This window comes from Ornithodoros turicata, chromosome 1 (genome assembly GCF_037126465.1).
Source record: "Ornithodoros turicata isolate Travis chromosome 1, ASM3712646v1, whole genome shotgun sequence".
Taxonomy (NCBI): Eukaryota; Metazoa; Arthropoda; class Arachnida; order Ixodida; family Argasidae; genus Ornithodoros; species Ornithodoros turicata.
Window position 1 is genome coordinate 66,974,168 of NC_088201.1, and position 20,825 is coordinate 66,994,992.

The following is a 20,825-nucleotide window of genomic DNA, read 5'->3' on the forward strand; positions in this document are numbered from 1 at the left end:
CTTGCATTCCAGAAAGCCCTTTATCAATCAGTATGAGGTCCCTTGGTGAAATCATCTTAATAAGCTGCTGTGCTTTTTGTCTGTTCAAAGATTGACAACGTATGTGTCATGGTAAAACGTGAGAACTCATTTCCGTCGTCTGTTATTCCAAAGCTAGAATAACGTTCTTTTACATATTTGTTGCCGAACTTAATCACACCTGCTGTGTGCCAAATGACATGTGAAACGTCTTGTCGGAGTGCTAGATAAATGTAGCTTGAGTCATTCCATTGAGAATCTTGTAAACATTGATATCACACGGCGAACAGCACTAATCCAACGCTGGCTGCGACACCTTTCGCATGGTTTGTTTGTAAGGCTGTAGAGACCTGTTTATCTTCTGAATTTCTGTAGCTGTGGCTACAACCTAACAAGAATAACAACTAAATTTTAATATTGCGATGTTTTCGCTCTCGTGTGCTTCTTCCCATTCGCAGGAAAATTACACAAAAATGTACACATGGGAGGCCGCTGAACTAGGGACTAGTTTGCCTGTCTGTCGCTAGCTGGCTCTGCGAAAAACTCCAGCGCAACAGGCCTATAGTTGCATCATTCTACCAAAGCATTCTTTTCTAGGTAGAACACTGTTGGTTCCCTGTGCTTGCGCGGTAGACGAGGGCACCAACTTTCATGCCTCTTAAGTCAAAAACGCTTCCGTTTATCAAAATGCTCTCCGGGATATAAATACTAGAGGCAACAACAACAACTTTATTTTGGCTTTGGAAAGTGGGGAGGTTCATCTTTCTTTCTTTCTGCATGTGCTTGCGCGGTAGGCGAGGACACCAACTTTCATGCCTCTTAAGTCAAAAACGCTTCCGTTTATCAAAATGCTCTCCGGGATATAAATACTAGAGGCAACAACAACAACTTTATTTTGGCTTTGGAAAGTGGGGAGGTTCATCTTTCTTTCTTTCTGCCTGTGCTTGCGCGGTAGGCGAGGACACCAACTTTCATGCCTCTTAAGTCAAAAACACTTCCGTTTATCAAAATGCTCTCCGGGATATAAATACTAGAGGCATAGTTGCATCATTCTACCAACTTATTCGTTTCTAGGTGGGAAACTGTCGGTTGCTCGAGCTGGCGCGCTTGCCCAAATTTTTGCTCCCATGAGCAAGGCCAGCAACTTTCATGCCCCCTAACTCGCAAGCGCTTCCGTTTATCAAAATGCTCTCCGGGATATAAATACTAGGGCTATAGTTGCATCATTCTACCAAAGCATTCTTTTCTAGGTAGAACACTGTTGGTTGCCTGTGCTTGCGCGGTAGGCGAGGACACCAACTTTCATGCCTCTTAAGTCAAAAACGCTTCCGTTTATCAAAATGCTCTCCGGGATATAAATACTAGAGGCAACAACAACAACTTTATTTTGGCTTTGGAAAGTGGGGAGGTTCATCTTTCTTTCTTTCTGCCTGTGCTTGCGCGGTAGGCGAGGACACCAACTTTCATGCCTCTTAAGTCAAAAACGCTTCCGTTTATCAAAATGCTCTCCGGGATATAAATACTAGAGGCATAGTTGCATCATTCTACCAACTTATTCGTTTCTAGGTGGGAAACTGTCGGTTGCTCGAGCTGGCGCGCTTGCCCAAATTTTTGCTCCCATGAGCAAGGCCAGCAACTTTCATGCCCCCTAACTCGTAAGCGCTTCCGTTTATCAAAATGCTCTCCGGGATATAAATACTAGGGCTATAGTTGCATCATTCTACCAAAGCATTCTTTTCTAGGTAGAACACTGTTGGTTCCCTGTGCTTGCGCGGTAGACGAGGGCACCAACTTTCATGCCTCTTAAGTCAAAAACGCTTCCGTTTATCAAAATGCTCTCCGGGATATAAATACTAGAGGCAACAACAACAACTTTATTTTGGCTTTGGAAAGTGGGGAGGTTCATCTTTCTTTCTTTCTGCCTGTGCTTGCGCGGTAGGCGAGGACACCAACTTTCATGCCTCTTAAGTCAAAAACGCTTCCGTTTATCAAAATGCTCTCCGGGATATAAATACTAGAGGCAACAACAACAACTTTATTTTGGCTTTGGAAAGTGGGGAGGTTCATCTTTCTTTCTTTCTGCCTGTGCTTGCGCGGTAGACGAGGGCACCAACTTTCATGCCTCTTAAGTCAAAAACGCTTCCGTTTATCAAAATGCTCTCCGGGATATAAATACTAGAGGCAACAACAACAACTTTATTTTGGCTTTGGAAAGTGGGGAGGTTCATCTTTCTTTCTTTCTGCCTGTGCTTGCGCGGTAGGCGAGGACACCAACTTTCATGCCTCTTAAGTCAAAAACGCTTCCGTTTATCAAAATGCTCTCCGGGATATAAATACTAGAGGCAACAACAACAACTTTATTTTGGCTTTGGAAAGTGGGGAGGTTCATCTTTCTTTCTTTCTGCCTGTGCTTGCGCGGTAGACGAGGGCACCAACTTTCATGCCTCTTAAGTCAAAAACGCTTCCGTTTATCAAAATGCTCTCCGGGATATAAATACTAGAGGCAACAACAACAACTTTATTTTGGCTTTGGAAAGTGGGGAGGTTCATCTTTCTTTCTTTCTGCCTGTGCTTGCGCGGTAGGCGAGGACACCAACTTTCATGCCTCTTAAGTCAAAAACGCTTCCGTTTATCAAAATGCTCTCCGGGATATAAATACTAGAGGCAACAACAACAACTTTATTTTGGCTTTGGAAAGTGGGGAGGTTCATCTTTCTTTCTTTCTGCCTGTGCTTGCGCGGTAGACGAGGGCACCAACTTTCATGCCTCTTAAGTCAAAAACGCTTCCGTTTATCAAAATGCTCTCCGGGATATAAATACTAGAGGCAACAACAACAACTTTATTTTGGCTTTGGAAAGTGGGGAGGTTCATCTTTCTTTCTTTCTGCCTGTGCTTGCGCGGTAGGCGAGGACACCAACTTTCATGCCTCTTAAGTCAAAAACGCTTCCGTTTATCAAAATGCTCTCCGGGATATAAATACTAGAGGCAACAACAACAACTTTATTTTGGCTTTGGAAAGTGGGGAGGTTCATCTTTCTTTCTTTCTGCCTGTGCTTGCGCGGTAGGCGAGGACACCAACTTTCATGCCTCTTAAGTCAAAAACGCTTCCGTTTATCAAAATGCTCTCCGGGATATAAATACTAGAGGCAACAACAACAACTTTATTTTGGCTTTGGAAAGTGGGGAGGTTCATCTTTCTTTCTTTCTGCCTGTGCTTGCGCGGTAGGCGAGGACACCAACTTTCATGCCTCTTAAGTCAAAAACGCTTCCGTTTATCAAAATGCTCTCCGGGATATAAATACTAGAGGCAACAACAACAACTTTATTTTGGCTTTGGAAAGTGGGGAGGTTCATCTTTCTTTCTTTCTGCCTGTGCTTGCGCGGTAGGCGAGGACACCAACTTTCATGCCTCTTAAGTCAAAAACGCTTCCGTTTATCAAAATGCTCTCCGGGATATAAATACTAGAGGCAACAACAACAACTTTATTTTGGCTTTGGAAAGTGGGGAGGTTCATCTTTCTTTCTTTCTGCCTGTGCTTGCGCGGTAGGCGAGGACACCAACTTTCATGCCTCTTAAGTCAAAAACGCTTCCGTTTATCAAAATGCTCTCCGGGATATAAATACTAGAGGCAACAACAACAACTTTATTTTGGCTTTGGAAAGTGGGGAGGTTCATCTTTCTTTCTTTCTGCCTGTGCTTGCGCGGTAGGCGAGGACACCAACTTTCATGCCTCTTAAGTCAAAAACGCTTCCGTTTATCAAAATGCTCTCCGGGATATAAATACTAGAGGCAACAACAACAACTTTATTTTGGCTTTGGAAAGTGGGGAGGTTCATCTTTCTTTCTTTCTGCCTGTGCTTGCGCGGTAGGCGAGGACACCAACTTTCATGCCTCTTAAGTCAAAAACGCTTCCGTTTATCAAAATGCTCTCCGGGATATAAATACTAGAGGCAACAACAACAACTTTATTTTGGCTTTGGAAAGTGGGGAGGTTCATCTTTCTTTCTTTCTGCCTGTGCTTGCGCGGTAGGCGAGGACACCAACTTTCATGCCTCTTAAGTCAAAAACGCTTCCGTTTATCAAAATGCTCTCCGGGATATAAATACTAGAGGCAACAACAACAACTTTATTTTGGCTTTGGAAAGTGGGGAGGTTCATCTTTCTTTCTTTCTGCCTGTGCTTGCGCGGTAGGCGAGGACACCAACTTTCATGCCTCTTAAGTCAAAAACGCTTCCGTTTATCAAAATGCTCTCCGGGATATAAATACTAGAGGCAACAACAACAACTTTATTTTGGCTTTGGAAAGTGGGGAGGTTCATCTTTCTTTCTTTCTGCCTGTGCTTGCGCGGTAGGCGAGGACACCAACTTTCATGCCTCTTAAGTCAAAAACACTTCCGTTTATCAAAATGCTCTCCGGGATATAAATACTAGAGGCATAGTTGCATCATTCTACCAACTTATTCGTTTCTAGGTGGGAAACTGTCGGTTGCTCGAGCTGGCGCGCTTGCCCAAATTTTTGCTCCCATGAGCAAGGCCAGCAACTTTGATGCCCCCTAACTCGTAAGCGCTTCCGTTTATCAAAATGCTCTCCGGGATATAAATACTAGGGCTATAGTTGCATCATTCTACCAAAGCATTCTTTTCTAGGTAGAACACTGTTGGTTGCCTGTGCTTGCGCGGTAGACGAGGGCGCCAACTTTCATGCCTCTTAAGTCAAAAACGCTTCCGTTTATGAAAATGCTCTCCGGGATATAAATACTAGAGGCAACAACAACAACTTTATTGTGGCTTTGGAAAGTGGGGAGGTTCATCTTTCTTTCTTTCTGCCTGTGCTTGCGCGGTAGGCGAGGACACCAACTTTCATGCCTCTTAAGTCAAAAACGCTTCCGTTTATCAAAATGCTCTCCGAGATATAAATACTAGAGGCAACAACAACAACTTTATTTTGGCTTTGGAAAGTGGGGAGGTTCATCTTTCTTTCTTTCTGCCTGTGCTTGCACGGTAGGCGAGGACACCAACTTTCATGCCTCTTAAGTCAAAAACGCTTCCGTTTATCAAAATGCTCTCCGGGATATAAATACTAGAGGCATAGTTGCATCATTCTACCAACTTATTCGTTTCTAGGTGGGAAACTGTCGGTTGCTCGAGCTGGCGCGCTTGCCCAAATTTTTGCTCCCATGAGCAAGGCCAGCAACTTTCATGCCCCCTAACTCGTAAGCGCTTCCGTTTATCAAAATGCTCTCCGGGATATAAATACTAGGGCTATAGTTGCATCATTCTACCAAAGCATTCTTTTCTAGGTAGAACACTGTTGGTTCCCTGTGCTTGCGCGGTAGACGAGGGCACCAACTTTCATGCCTCTTAAGTAAAAAACGCTTCCGTTTATCAAAATGCTCTCCGGGATATAAATACTAGAGGCAACAACAACAACTTTATTTTGGCTTTGGAAAGTGGGGAGGTTCATCTTTCTTTCTTTCTGCCTGTGCTTGCGCGGTAGGCGAGGACACCAACTTTCATGCCTCTTAAGTCAAAAACGCTTCCGTTTATCAAAATGCTCTCCGGGATATAAATACTAGAGGCAACAACAACAACTTTATTTTGGCTTTGGAAAGTGGGGAGGTTCATCTTTCTTTCTTTCTGCCTGTGCTTGCGCGGTAGGCGAGGACACCAACTTTCATGCCTCTTAAGTCAAAAACGCTTCCGTTTATCAAAATGCTCTCCGGGATATAAATACTAGAGGCAACAACAACAACAACTTTATTTTGGCTTTGGAAAGTGGGGAGGTTCATCTTTCTTTCTTTCTGCCTGTGCTTGCGCGGTAGGCGAGGACACCAACTTTCATGCCTCTTAAGTCAAAAACGCTTCCGTTTATCAAAATGCTCTCCGGGATATAAATACTAGAGGCAACAACAACAACTTTATTTTGGCTTTGGAAAGTGGGGAGGTTCATCTTTCTTTCTTTCTGCCTGTGCTTGCGCGGTAGGCGAGGACACCAACTTTCATGCCTCTTAAGTCAAAAACGCTTCCGTTTATCAAAATGCTCTCCGGGATATAAATACTAGAGGCATAGTTGCATCATTCTACCAACTTATTCGTTTCTAGGTGGGAAACTGTCGGTTGCTCGAGCTGGCGCGCTTGCCCAAATTTTTGCTCCCATGAGCAAGGCCAGCAGCTTTCATGCCCCCTAACTCGTAAGCGCTTCCGTTTATCAAAATGCTCTCCGGGATATAAATACTAGGGCTATAGTTGCATCATTCTACCAAAGCATTCTTTTCTAGGTAGAACACTGTTGGTTCCCTGTGCTTGCGCGGTAGACGAGGGCGCCAACTTTCATGCCTCTTAAGTCAAAAACGCTTCCGTTTATCAAAATGCTCTCCGGGATATAAATACTAGAGGCAACAACAACAACTTTATTTTGGCTTTGGAAAGTGGGGAGGTTCATCTTTCTTTCTTTCTGCCTGTGCTTGCGCGGTAGGCGAGGACACCAACTTTCATGCCTCTTAAGAGGCCATACCAGTCGGGGAGCAACTCCGATTCACGATTTTCCCAATTCTAGATGGCGCCACGCTCGTCCTTATCACGCCGTTCGCCTCCGACTCCCGAAATAATCCCCATTGTGCATGGTTGACCTCGCAAGTTTAAGTCGGCCCGCTCCCTCTGCGTTGTTTGTCGAGTGGTAAAGTGTCGGACTTTGCCACGAAAGGTCCGCAGTTCGATTCGAGACATTCACGTCTTTTTGCTTGTCTCCTATTGCTACATGAGTACTTTATTTTTATTTTTTCGTTCTTATATATTCATGCTACAATTATTGTTTTCACAAGTCACTACCGCCTGTACTGACTGATTATGGAATTTTTAGTTGCTCTTCGTATTGTTTTACTAGTGCATACTTACTGTATGCCGACGTACAAGTGTGATCGGATAGTACGGATGCCGGTATCTCGGAGGCTCTCAATTGGATCTACCAGCGGCTGTAAATTAGGCTATAAACATTGCCTACACACAGCGCTTACAATGCCAGTCTGGAAAATCTGCTCGAAACGGTATTAATTTTTTTCTGCACTTGCTTACATAATAATAATAATAATAAATAATAAATAATAATAATAATAATAACTTTACTCAAGAAAGCAAACTACAAATATAATAAAACAGGCCCGTCTAAGCGGAAAAGCTTGTGGCACTGGGCCTGAAGCAGTCAGCGGCATACAGTTTGACAGTACCTGAACATATAAAGGTACTACATAATACCTATGATAAAGTTGCCGTAGCGCTTTTTTTAGTTTGTACTTCGATTCCAAAGAAAAACTGTCGAAGGGGAGCTCATTAAAGATACGAGGTACATAGCATTGCCTGCGACAAAGTCCATATTTTGTGTGTGAGAAATGCACAACAGGGCAGCATTCGCTAACCGGGGTCCTATATGAGGGGTCCCAAAAATGTTTTTACAACATGCAATGTACATTGATTCTGTACATCTGTACAACATGCAATGTACCTTGATTCTGTATTCATGCAAAAATGGCATTTTGATATGTATATTTCTGGTAAGTAAGCATTATCAAATATCTGAATTCATTTACAAGGCGTTTGTGCAAAAGAATTTTCAAAATTTCCGTCGTAGAACAAACTTCTTATTATTACCCGAAAACTTCAGTAACATATTTGAAATGCTCCTTTCCTCCATGTTCTCCCTTCTTTTTCTTTCACCTTATAGACCTTTATTTTAGCCTCGTCCCAGCGCGAACGTGGCTCCCTCATACTCTCGACACCGGACGCCACCTGGAGGGTAGGGACAACAAGTGACTGCGGGCACGCCCCTTTCTTGTGGAGTGGCATGTGACGGTAGCGTTTCTGTGCAATACGATAGCCTATATACGCCTGGTTTCGAGCTGTCATGTACAGCGGTTATTCCTCCGGACGGCACTGTGCCGTCGTCGGTTGCACCAACAACCAACGTAAACGCAAGCTTCTTTTACAAGAACGTTGTGATATTCATCAGCGCCAACGACACGATTGTATGTGCGGGGTGTACTCGCTGCACGCGTTTCCTGTTGCCGCCGAGAAACGACGACAGTGGATAATCGCTTTGACCAGGAAGGACTGCTAAGCAAGTTTTCACGAGTGCTAAGCAAGTTTTCACGAGTAGGTGCAATAAACATATTACCATCGTCTTGCTGCGAGGCCTTATCACATACTCATGGTCGATTAATTCCAGGTATGTTCTGTACACTTCATCGACGGAAGACCAACGAACATAAATCCATGCCCCATGTTGAAGCTGGGATACCCAAGAAAGGTGAGTAAAATCCTAGAACAAATCCTAGCCTTAGATAAGAAAGAATCGTGAGTGTCGAAAATATCATACCACGTTTATATCAGGAGATGGTTATAAGCTTTACGCCAGATAATAATTACTGTCGTGCGTGCTTAAAATAGGAGACAGGTGAATCAAGAGGCTGCACTCACAAAGTTGGCATTTATTGCTGATCATTATTTACATAAACCTTTGCTGTGAGTACTTGCAGGTGACACATGGGAGGAGGCCGGTCCTTAGGGTGCTTCAGGCCACTGTTAGCAATGCACCAGGAGAGCCTGCAAACCGTGGGGTAGGACAAATTTGTGATAACTGCGGTTGCTTTAAGCTAATGTCATAACCATGACTGTGTTTTGGGAGTGGCGTGGGGATCACCTGGCATTTTTGTCACATAATATATGTGCATGTTTAACTTATGCATGAGGAATGGAATACGGACACTCCTATTTATATGCAATGGTGCGTTTAAAGAAAAAAAATGCAAAAATTGTCTGATGTGATTCTCTTTGTTTTTTTCACCTCAGGCATAACGTTCTGTGGATACTGCACACATTCATGGCATCATTCGGCATTTGTTTTATATGAATTTTAAGCAATATATTTGAAATTAGTCTAAGGCATGAAAAATTCTTATTTACAGGTCGGCCATGAACCATGCACGTCGTCGTCTTCAACCTTTGCAAGTAATGCTGAATGTGAGCCCCATGATGCTACACCATTCGAAGAGGCAGGTGACCATGGTCAACATGTTGGCCCCCTTGACCTTCGTTGCATGAAGTCCTTGCTACAAATAGAAAGCAGCTCTGATAGGCACGAAAAATGGAGTCACCAGAGTTGCCAAGTTCAACCTACAGTTCGTGATATTGGGACGCAATGGGAAGACCCCTACAACAGCATAAGAGAGGAACATTCGTATGCTGCTCTGCGTGTGATGACGACATCTTCAGAAACACAGACAGTACAGAAGACACCCTCTGAAGATATGTCAGAAGCTCTTTGCTGTTTCTACACAGGACTTAGCCTCGATGGCTTCTGGAAGCTCGTGACGACAGTGAGTCTGGCTGCCCAGACTACCATCACAATGAATGTGGGTGATCAAGTATTGTTGACCCTAATGAGGCTACGGCTCGGGTTGTTGTACTTTGACCTGGCAATACGGTTTGGCATCTCACTTGCCCAAGCAGGAAAAATATTCAGAGAAATGCTTGGTATTCTAAGTATTGGTATTCTGAGGAAAGTTGTAGTGTGGCTACCATTAGAGACAATTCTTGCAACTACGCCGTCACAGTTTACGTCTAGCGGATATGGCAACACCAGCTGCATCATCGACTGCACAGAGGTTCCAATGCAACGGCCCAAGAGGATCTTTCGAGAGGACAAACCTACAGCCACTATAAGAGCTGCAACACCATGAAGTTTTTGGTGGCCATCGCACCAAATGGATTTATCATGTTCGTCTCACATGCATATGGTGGGCGTGCTTCCGACAAGTTCATTGTTGAAGATTCCGGGTTTGCAAACTACTTATACCAGGATCAGGAAGTCATGGCCGACAGGGGATTTGCTCTAAATAACTCAATGAAAGAAAAGGGAGTCAAGCTGAATATTCCAGCTTTTTCAAGAGGCAAGAGCCAGTTTTCTGAGGCAGAAGCGACAGTGTCCAGGAGAATTTCTAGACTGAGAATCCATGTTGAGCGTGCGATCAATCGCATCAAAGTATACAGGATCCTGAAGGGTGCACTTCCAATCACTCACAAGAAGTTAATGAACAATATAGTTGTAGTATGTGCAGGCCTGTGTAACTTGAAGGGTCCACTAATCGCTCCCAAGCATTGCGAGGATGAGCTTCGCACAGATTAGTGTATATAGTGTACATAGTGCGCATACTATAATAATGCACATTCACTATATATCACCTTATTGCACACAGTGTATAGATTTTATATTAGTACATTGACAAGTCCATCACGGCCGAACCTACAGTCAAATGCTGCTATGAATGAAGCTCAAAAAGCACGCAACCACTTCAAAGGTGCAGTTGTAATAGGAAATAAAGGACAGCATTGTGTTCCAGTGACCTGCAGTTTATTCTGTTCTGAGTTTACCGTTCTGAACACAGTACCTTATATTCATCAGTGAGTGCCAAGTTCTTGGAATGTACAGCATCAACAAGCCTGGGCAAATAATGCCTAAAGTAAAATTCACTGAACTTTGTGATATGCATGGCAACATACTCTACATCATAGGTCACCTCAATTATAATAGAATTCAGTGCTGACCATACATGAAAGTAACATTTTGATCTCTCAGAGCAAAACATCACAAATTGAACTTGCATGTAGTATCCATTCTTTCCTTCTTTAGCAAGGTAATATCTACCATCAGTGTCCCTCCTGACATCGTACTTACAGGTGTGAACAAACTGCACACAGTCTTCTGTATGTGGGCACTTTATTTCCAAAATACTGTCAGTGCCCACCAGTCCATCAGGACTTGCTGATAAGAATGGGTGAGTTGCACTCACACCCTGTTCCACACAGCTCCACGCAAACACCATAGCTATTTTCGAAGGCCTTCATTGCGACTGGTTCAAATTTCTTTCCATGACTCGTTGCCTTGTTGCCCCGAAACGTACTGAACAGGCATGACTTTATGAACTTGTCCGGCGCAGTGTCTTTTCTGCGGGGAACTTTGGAAAGGTTTGATGCTGTGAGTCGAAACTTACGACTTGCTGGCCATAGGTCACCACTCTGTTGGCACGTCAACTTCATGAGCCTTTGCCTTGACGATTCTTCGATTTTCACCCACTCACTGTAGAATTCAAAGCACAACTCACACGCAAACAACTCTGGTTCATTGTGGGAACCATGTTCAGGCACAGTGTCCCTTTGACTGCAACAACTAGTCTGCACATTTGATGGCAAACTGGCAAAAACAGACTGATGCAGCAAACTGCCTCTGATGTCAAGCAGCGGTGCTATTTCACTCTCTTTCATAGCTTTTACGTATGTCTTGTGGTCCTCGTAACGTGGCACTGAGACCTTTCTGTTTGTGGGTGATGCGTGCCTGATGTTCTTTGCCATGCTGAAGTCCATGTCTAGTACCTGTGATGGTACGACATTTCGTTTGGTACCATGCTTCCAACTGGCACTCCTGTCCGTGCAACTTCGTCCCGTGAGACCTTTCCGATTTGCAAATTCTATTTTCCATAGTATAGCAGCTGCAAGCAAGAAAACGATTTGAAATGAGATTTTTTTTTCTTTTGTCAGATGCATTTCCTTGAGCCTGAGGAGGTTGGAACACGCGGACCCACACATGTAAAAACGACGAGAGGACGAGGTTCATTTTTATGTGTGTTCCAGCCTTACGAAACTAGAGCAAAAGCTTCCAATAACATCAGATTGCTTGCTTGTTACTCTAATACTCGTAGGTAGACACGTAATTGGCACCAGCATTGGTTTTGCATTCTGTGCCATATTTATGAGACAGCCCCATTGTGACACATGACTTCCATGACACAGCCCGGATGTACTATGGTCTGGTAATCGTGATGAGTCTCATTGTATGTTAGCACAGAAATGTAACACTCACCAACGTGGCTACATACTCTTGTTAAGCCAACCTTGCAGGTGCAGGAGCTCCAGAGAACGCGACAGTCGCTTGTCACGCACACCCACGCCTGGTACGTCCGATATTCATCTGCCTGGGAAGGTGAAACCGTTCCCTTTAGAAAGCAGGTGTCACTGTCTGTTTGGTAGACAAGAAGCCGCCCCACTTTGCCACTAATTAAATAATTGTATGAGTCCAGGCTCTTAAGAGCTTGGACATCCTCCAGGTCACAGGCTTTAGACTTCAGTAAATAATATGTTATGTGGTGCTCTTGGAGTGGGGGCCACAACTTCATGTTATCTACCCAGTCAGACTCATTGACAGTTTTTGGATGGGGTAGCACGTGAGTACCTATGTAGGAAATGAGCAACAACCATGAAGAAAAAATCGTAGATTCACACTGGAAGACGTGTACTAACGAATCAATGGAGGTCTTGATTAGGATGTCCGTGAACGATTAAAAGATACGATTTCTAGCACGATACACTTCGACGTGTTATTTAGGCGTTAGACATAAGCGAACGTCACATAATCTAACTGCATGCCGCTAAGCGCTTGGACTCATGATCGGCGCAGCAATCATGACAAAGACAGAATAAAAAAAACGACAAAGCACATATAAGCACAGAGTGGTTAGTTCAAATGCTTACCAAGGCTGCGAAACAGATGTTAATCCTATGTTCAGTATCTCCCATTTATTTTTCGTGGAGACGTGAGCGTGTTAGGAGGGTTTTAAAACTTTATCTATTGGCTGCAACATAATGTTAATGCCGTACAGCAACCGCGCCATCGCAAAAGCACTTAAAGGCATATTTGCACGCTAAATTAATGCTTCGACAGAAGTAAAAGTGCGCAGACATCTTCGTGCATACTTAGGGCTGGAACCGGGTACGCAGAAAAGCAACAAAGATTTCTGTGCGTCAGATAAATTCTTGTTGTTTTTGCGTGTCTCCGGTTCCAGCCCTCAGGTTAATGCTTTCCGAGAAGTTTGTAGAAGTGTTATCATGCCGAGAAACATGTACTTACCGATTTTTAACGAGGAAGGAACCTCCAAACAGCTAGACAACACCTTAGCCATCGCTTCTTACATGCGCTGGAACGAGCGACCCGCAGTCACCAAGAAGAAATGCCCGCACAGCGGCGCTGGAGTCGCAACAAAATGGCGGCGCACATGGTATGTTGAAAATAAAGGTCTATACCCGCTCAGAAAAATGATGTCAGTCGACAACCCCAGTGACAGGGGACTCCCTTTCTTCTGGTGTTCAATGGTACATGGTTCAATGGTTACATGGTACAGGCACATATATACAGTTGAAGGGGGAGTTCTGGCATGAGAAGCATCTCTCATGCCAGAACTCCCCCTTCAACTGTATATATGTGCCTGTACCATGTTTATATATTTTTGTAACCTGAAGAAGTGCAGTCTCGTGCACGAAAGTCTTGTTTACCATGTGTAAATAAATAAGTTGTTCCTACCGTTTAATATCACTTTTTGATAAACTTGAAAACGTGGAATTCGGTCGTGGAAAAGCTGAAGAACTGGACACCATGTGAGCCAAATTTATGCGTATTTTAGGAAATTTACTATTCTTGAAGGGCAACACAGATGCAATTACAGAATTGGGGTTTCCAGAGATGAATATGAGCGCTAGTTGCCAAATGAAGGAATGATCACGGAGAAGTCGTTTCATATAATCAAAGCTCGCCCGCGATGCCAGATTTTCATCCCCGGAAAAAATGTCCCCAGGAAGAACCGTCCCCAGAGAAAAATGCCCCGGAGAAATCGTCTACGCAAGAACGAAAGCCGTTTGATCGAACGCGGGACATTTGGTTGAAAGTCATTTGATCGAACACCGTTTGATCGAAACGGCAGCGGTCGTTTGATTGAGTTTTTTATTGCTTCGTTTGGAGCAGATGCATACTATAAACAAGATTGATCAAAAGTTTTATATGTCTGTTAATACAATATCTGTATTTTATACTATGGCGAAATTTCCTTCTTAGCATTTATACTTCGAGTGCCTTTCGTGCACATATCACTATCCCATTTCGGATCCCAGCAATGAAAAGGGTGCCCAGAAGAAGCACAGACTATTGGCTGCTCCCAACTTGAAGATATTTTCTTCGGTATGTGTCCTACAGCTACGCGGGATACTTCCGCATTGTTCTATTCAATTCAATTCAATTTTATTCAATTTTATTTCCTTTCGGGCGGGAGAGAGTAAAAAGCCAGAAGGCTATACTGTTCGTGAATGACCAATAAAACCTTTCTGCAAATGACCAGTGGTCTCCCCTCTTTAGCTGCAAAAGCAAGAAACAAACAAAAAAGGAGAAGACACTGATTGCCTCATGCTCCATATGTTCGAATCAAAAGTTACAGAAAAAGAGGTGCTAAGGACACGCTGCGAGCTTCGAACTCCCTTCGAAAAAAAGTCTTTCGAACAGACGGCGTCCATCAACCGGCTTGCGACCGAACGGCTTGCGACCAAGCGGTCTTCGATCAAACGCCTTCTCCAAACAGCTTAAGATTTCGGAATAATTCCTTGAACTCCATCTTTATGTATAAATGTACATGATAAAATGAAAGGAACTCGACGCGCGACGAGGTCTCGGAGCACGATTTCCGTCTCATAACGCTCTGATTATTACCCGGAAACTTCAGTACTATATTTTTAGGCACTCCTTGGTTTTCACAGGGTACTTCACATTACACCAGACCTTTCGTTCAGCGTAGACACTAGTTCAGCGGAGAATCCCCAGTGACCCGGAGCTTTTCCTTATCTTCCTTAGAATGCCTCCCTTTGTGCGCCGTGCAAAGACAGACGGGTACAGGTTTTGGGTCATCCAACGTGCAACTAGCAAGGATTGTCGAAAGATGGAAAATCCAGGGAACCGGTCTCGAAAAATTGGCCGTATCTCAAAATAATGTGATCGATGTCCCCGATGAAAAATAAACTACTGTAAATAAATGTTATCTGGCTATTTCTGCGTATGCATATATTATACACCGCCTTGCTTTATTCTGTATACTGGTGGCAGTACAGAAGCTTGTAGCAACATTGCGGCGCGCGTTATACATGGAAGTTTTTTCAAATTCGGCTCATTTTTAGGGGTGCGCGTAATACACGAGTGCGCGTTATACACAGGAAAATACGGTACTGTAAATAAATGTTATCTGGCTATTTCTGCGCGGAAAATGCCAACGCCCACTAAGACTAACCTGAACATGAAAATGCAAACACCGAACTCTTACTAACCTAATAATCAACTAACTAACGTGCTGTTCCGTCGCGTCAGTTTCATTTATCTACTATTTCTTAATTTTATTTATTTATTTATGTATTTTTGGAATAGCAAGCCGACGTCCCGTTTGATTGACCTTTAGCCCGTTTTTTTTTTCCTTTTGGTCTAATAAATATATCCCCCCCTCCCCCGTCGCTGTCGTTGGTTGTCGTTGGTTTTCCTTGCTTCGCGAACGTGAATTTGGGTTCCGGAAAAGACTGTTGCTCATTGCGTGGGCGGAAATTAGCAGCGGTCGCTTGATCGATTTTTCTTATTGGTTCACGTGGAGAGTTCATGAAAATAAGTAAATAAAATAATAAAGACAAAAACAAAAATAAATCGATCAATAAAAGAAAGAAAGAGAAACAACAAATAAAGCTGCAGTTCTAAGTGCCGTTATCCTAAGAAACATTTATCTGTGTGTAATCCGCTTCCATTTTCAGCCTTCTTATTTTCGGCCTTCTGACAGTTCGACGTTATGATTTTTTGGTCTTTTGGCTTCCGGCCTTCTGATAGTTCGACGTTATGATTTTCGGCCTTTTGATAAGCTCAATACTTACACTCAGTCAGCCTAAGTAAATGCATTGCATTTAGCAACAGCTATTTTAAAAAAAAGAAATAAAAAAAGGAGAAGAAGGAAGCTCCTAAAACTCTTCGAACTCCGTCTTTATGTACGCGAGGAGGTCTCGGAGCACAAATTAGGTCTCATAATGAACTGATTATTACCCGGTACTATATTGTTAGACACTCCTTGGTTTTCGCAGGGTACTTCACATTACACCAGACCTTTCGTTCAGCTGGTTCAGCGTAGAGTCACTAGTTCAGTTGAGAATCCCCAGTGACCCGGGGTTCCTTATCTTCCTCAGAAGGCTTCCCTTTGTTTGCGGTGCAAAGAACGACGGGTACAGGTTTTGGGTCATCCAACGCGCAACCAGCAAGAATTGTCGAAAGATGGAAAATCCAGGGAACCGATATCGATAAATTGGCCGTATCTCAAAATAACGTAATCGAAGTCCCCGTTGAAAAATAAACAACATCAACATGAAAATGCAAACACCAAACTTTTACTAACCTAATAATTAATTAACTACCTAAAGTGCTGTTCCGTCGCGTCCGCCCCGCTAAGCCTAAGAGCAAAAAATGTGGATCTCGTTCGCTAAAATGACTTGGACAGATAGCGAAATTTGATGCATTATGTAAAACCCCGAGACTAGGAAACACGAAGGGACAGACACAAACACGAAGTCTCAAAAACAGCTGTTTGTGTCTGTCCCTTCGTGTTCCCTAGTCTCGGGGTTTGACATCATGCATCATCTTCAGCAGCTCGCTTGCTTCCTAGCCATTTTTTCATCGGAATTTGTTGACTTTGTGTGGTAAATAGTGATGTCGGACTTTTAAACACGGCATATCATCGTTCGAAGCAATCGAGCATTGTCGTTGGTTTTCCTTTTTTCGCGAACGTGAATTTGGGTTCCGGAAAAGACGGTTGCCCATTGCGTGGGCGGAAATAATTGTGCAGCAATCCCTTGATCGATTTTTCTCATTGGTTCACGTGAAGCGTTGACGAAAAAAAAAAAATAATAATAAGATAAAAATAAAAATAAATCGATCAATAAAAGAAAGAAAGAGAAGAACAAAGAGAGTTGCAGTTCTAAATGCAGTTATCCTGAGGAACATTTATCCGTGTGTAATTTGCTTGATCGCTGTTTCAACATTACGAACATTACAGGGCAGTCCTGTTGAACGTTACTGGAATACAGAGATAAACTGATGTTCTGAGGCTGGAACAACACACAAGGGACAGATACAAACAAAGCCTCAAATTGCCTAAGAAATCAACGATGAAAGATGAAAGTCACTGAAAAGGTTAGCCAGCTGTAGGGATCGAACCCACATCTACTGGATTGGATTGGATTGGTAGAGCCCTGGACCGGCAATCCAGTAGATGTGGGTTCGATCCCTACAGCTGGCTAACCTTTTCAGTGACTTTCATCTTTCATCGTTACTGGAATGTTTGTAAAGTTGGCCTTCCACTAATCGTAAATACGACAGATTCTCGTTAGCCTTATGAGACAGTTGACTGAGTAAGCACAAACCCGAAACGTCAAAATCGGGCAAATTGATGTTTCATGTGAAGCTAATAAACTCATCTCAAATCTCTATACGCGCACCGAAAAAAGAAGACGGTTGTTGGTCTCTGGTTGTTGGCGACAATGCTGGCTCAGACGATAATCCCTTTACGAGCAGCTAAGTAAGCTTTTGTTCTGGTCTCCAAGGTCATGCCCTAAGTCAGCGGTCCGGGAAAGCAAAAGAGGACAGAGGAGCCAACAGGACGGTCAGGTGCGCACGCGCACGCTTGCTCGGCGGAAGGATACGATCCGCGCGGTTTTGCTGTCGCGTCACCAGATGGCAACACAGAATGACGCCGTTCACGGGGCTTTGAGTGGGCGATTTTGCTTACTCACGTTTCATGCTTTTTTATAAAAACTATAAGTGGTAGACATATAAATTTGATGTCTATCGATTCCTGAAACAATTCCAGAGAAAGTAAGTGGAAAGTTTTTTTCGAAATGGCTATAGAAGTTTAATAAAACCTTTTCAAAGAGGGAGGAGAAAAATTGTGTATTTTTTTTCGCATTCGTGACGTTGCCGTAAAATACATACGACGTATATAAGAAATATGGTAGCGTAATGCTCTTCATCTCGTCTTCCTCTTTATGATGAAAACACCCGCGTCAAAATCTGCGCGGCGGTTACCGAGAGAAAGCATAAAAACTGTTCCATAGGAAATACATTGGGACGGAGAGCTGGTATGCCCTCTTAAGTCAAAAACGCTTCCGTTTATCAAAATGCTCTCCGGGATATAAATACTAGAGGCAACAACAACAACTTTATTTTGGCTTTGGAAAGTGGGGAGGCTCATCTTTCTTTCTTTCTGCCTGCGCTTGCGCGGTAGGCGAGGACACCAACTTTCATGCCTCTTAAGTCAAAAACGCTTCCGTTTATCAAAATGCTCTCCGGGATATAAATACTAGAGGCATAGTTGCATCATTCTACCAACTTATTCGTTTCTAGGTGGGAAACTGTCGGTTGCTCGAGCTGGCGCGCTTGCCCAAATTTTTGCTCCCATGAGCAAGGCCAGCAACTTTCATGTCCCCTAACTCGTAAGCGCTTCCGTTTATCAAAATGCTCTCCGGGATATAAATACTAGGGCTATAGTTTCATCATTCTACCAAAGCATTCTTTTCTAGGTAGAACACTGTTGGTTCCCTGTGCTTGCGCGGTAGACGAGGACGCCAACTTTCATGCCTCTTAAGTCAAAAACGCTTCCGTTTATCAAAATGCTCTCCGGGATATAAATGCTAGAGGCATAGTTGCATTGAAGGAAGAGAGAGAACCTTCTAGTTGAAGGGTGGAACGAGAACTGTTTAATTGCAAGAGCGCAGCGAGCGGGGAGCGTGCGCAGAGGCCGACGAAGATCGGCGTGCGCAGATGACGCTGTGCGCAGATGACGCTGAGTCGACGAACCGTTGAAAAGTTTGTGCCGCATTCCGGAGTCCAAAGGGCATGTGCAAAAATTCAAACAGCCCGAACGGCGTGGTTATTGCGGTCTTACCAATGTCCTTGGGCGCCACCGGGATCTGGTGGTAGCGCGTACTAGGTCGAGTTTCGAGAATAGTCTTGCGCCATGCAGATTTGCCGCGAAGTCTTGGACGTGTGGTATCGGATAGCGATCGGGTACAGTAACCCGGTTTAGCTGTCTGTAGTCCCCACATGGCCGCCAGTCACCTGTTTTTTTTTTTTTTTTTGACCATGTGGAGAGCCGAAGACCAGTCGGTAGATGATGGCCTGATAATTCAGAGCTCGAGCATGTGCTTGAATTCTTCTTTAGCCACTTTGAATTTTTCTGGCGTCAGCCTGCGAGGGTGAACGTGCACTGGCGGGCTCGATGTCACAATGTGGTGCACGACGTGGTGTTTGACCGGGAGCTTCCAGTTTGGTGGCTGAGTGAGGTCTGGAAAGTCGTGCAAAATAGCTTCGAAGTCAGTCTTCGGTTCGAGTCGACGGATGGTTGGGGTAAGTGGCGAGGTGACGGCAACCCCTTGAACCGAAAGGCTGGTGGTTCTGTCAATTAGCCTTCTTCGACTCATGTCGACCAGGAGCCCGAAGTGAGCCAAGAAGTCGGCACCGATGATGGCTTGGGGTACCTTGGCAATCACAAAAATCCACCGAAAAACGCGGCGTAGGCCAAAGTTGAGTGTAACGAGTTTTTCGCCGTAAGTCGTAATAGGGGATCCGTTGACAGCTTGAAGACTGGCGTTAGGTGGGGTGCGCTTCTGATCGTCTCGAGAGGCGGGGATGACGCAGACCTCCGCGCCCGTATCAACCAAAAAGCGGGCGCCAGAGCCGCGGTCAGTGATGTAAAAGAGGCGTGGACTACTTGGGGCTGCGTCAACTAAACTGACAGTCTTCAGTTGTTGACGCTCCCGTTTCCCTGTCTGGAGCAGGGAGGCTGGCAGCGCCGCGCACGGTCTCCGAAAATTTGGTGGTACCAGCACTCATCGGGATTTGCAGACTGCTGGAGAGGCGATGGTGTGCGGCGACGGAAGTTGCCGCGACGAGGGCTGCGGTGCCTTGGGCTTCGCGATCGGCCGAAGCGTAGGCTTGATGCAACTAAGCCGGAAAGGCGGCTGACTTCGTCACGCAGCTCCTGGAAGTCCGACGGTGATGGTGCAGAGGGTTGTGGAGATATGGCACAAACAGTTGGCGGCGCAATGTCCATCATCTTATCCGCCATCTCCGCTAAAGCCTCGAGCTGCTCGACGTTGTTAGTATCATGCGAACCGTGTTCGGAAGACGCTGCAGGAATAATTCGCGCAGGATGGATTCGTCCAAGGATGAGGCCCTATCGCCCAACAACTGCTGCATCCGACGCAGCAGCTGCGAAGGCTTCCTGTCGCCGAGGACCTCAGCTGTGAGCAGTTGTCGCAGGCGTTCCTGTTCAGATGCTGTCGTTCTCTTCGTGAGCGCGTCTTTTAACGCGTCGAAAAGGTTGGCTGCTGGGGGGTTGGTGATGACGTCCCTGACCTCTGACGCTTCGTTAGGGCCAAGCGCTCCAACGACGTGAAAGAATTTTGTTTGCTGTGCAGATATGCCTCGGAGGGCAAACTGCGCTTCGATGTTGGCGAACCACAGAGCCGGGTCGGCTGGCCAGAAAGGCGGAATCTTCACGGCTACAGCATGAAGAGTGGAAGGTTGCGACGCCAGCGGTGCGGGGTCCGGCATCGTCGGCGCCGGAGAGGTCATGGCAGCTGTGTTCTACGGTTCGGGTCACCAGTGAAGGAAGAGAGAGAACCTTCTAGTTGAAGGGTGGAACGAGAACTGTTTAATTGCAAGAGCGCAGCGAGCGGGGAGCGTGCGCAGAGGCCGACGAAGATCGGCGTGCGCAGATGACGCTGTGCCTGGCGGGGTCGCTACAGCATCATTCTACGAAATTATTCGTTTCTAGATGGGAAACTGTCGGTTCCTCGAGCTAGCGCGCTTGCCCAATTTTTTGCTGCCGTGAGCAAGGCCAGCAACTTTTATGCCTCCTAACT

General features: G+C 44.8%; 3 protein-coding genes across 3 annotated transcripts; 1 reads left to right on the plus strand and 2 right to left on the minus strand.

Annotated features, from left to right (window-relative positions):
• The first annotated feature begins 8,247 nt into the window (after positions 1-8,247).
• LOC135401196 (uncharacterized) lies at positions 8,248-9,751 on the plus strand. Its single transcript, XM_064633494.1, has 3 exons — positions 8,248-8,319; positions 8,549-8,629; positions 8,978-9,751. Exons 1-3 carry the CDS (start codon positions 8,293-8,295, stop codon positions 9,749-9,751), a joined length of 882 nt encoding a protein of 293 aa, XP_064489564.1. The 5' UTR covers positions 8,248-8,292.
• A 9,334-nt stretch (positions 9,752-19,085) lies between these two features.
• LOC135401277 (uncharacterized) lies at positions 19,086-20,026 on the minus strand. Its single transcript, XM_064633610.1, has 2 exons — positions 19,925-20,026; positions 19,086-19,727 (listed from the first exon to the last, which is right to left on the minus strand). Exons 1-2 carry the CDS (start codon positions 20,024-20,026, stop codon positions 19,086-19,088), a joined length of 744 nt encoding a protein of 247 aa, XP_064489680.1.
• Positions 20,027-20,031: 5 nt separating this feature from the next.
• LOC135401342 (uncharacterized) lies at positions 20,032-20,535 on the minus strand. Its single transcript, XM_064633734.1, has one exon. The coding sequence runs from the start codon at positions 20,533-20,535 to the stop codon at positions 20,032-20,034; it is 504 nt and encodes a 167-aa protein (XP_064489804.1).
• Between the last annotated feature and the right edge of the window lie 290 nt (positions 20,536-20,825).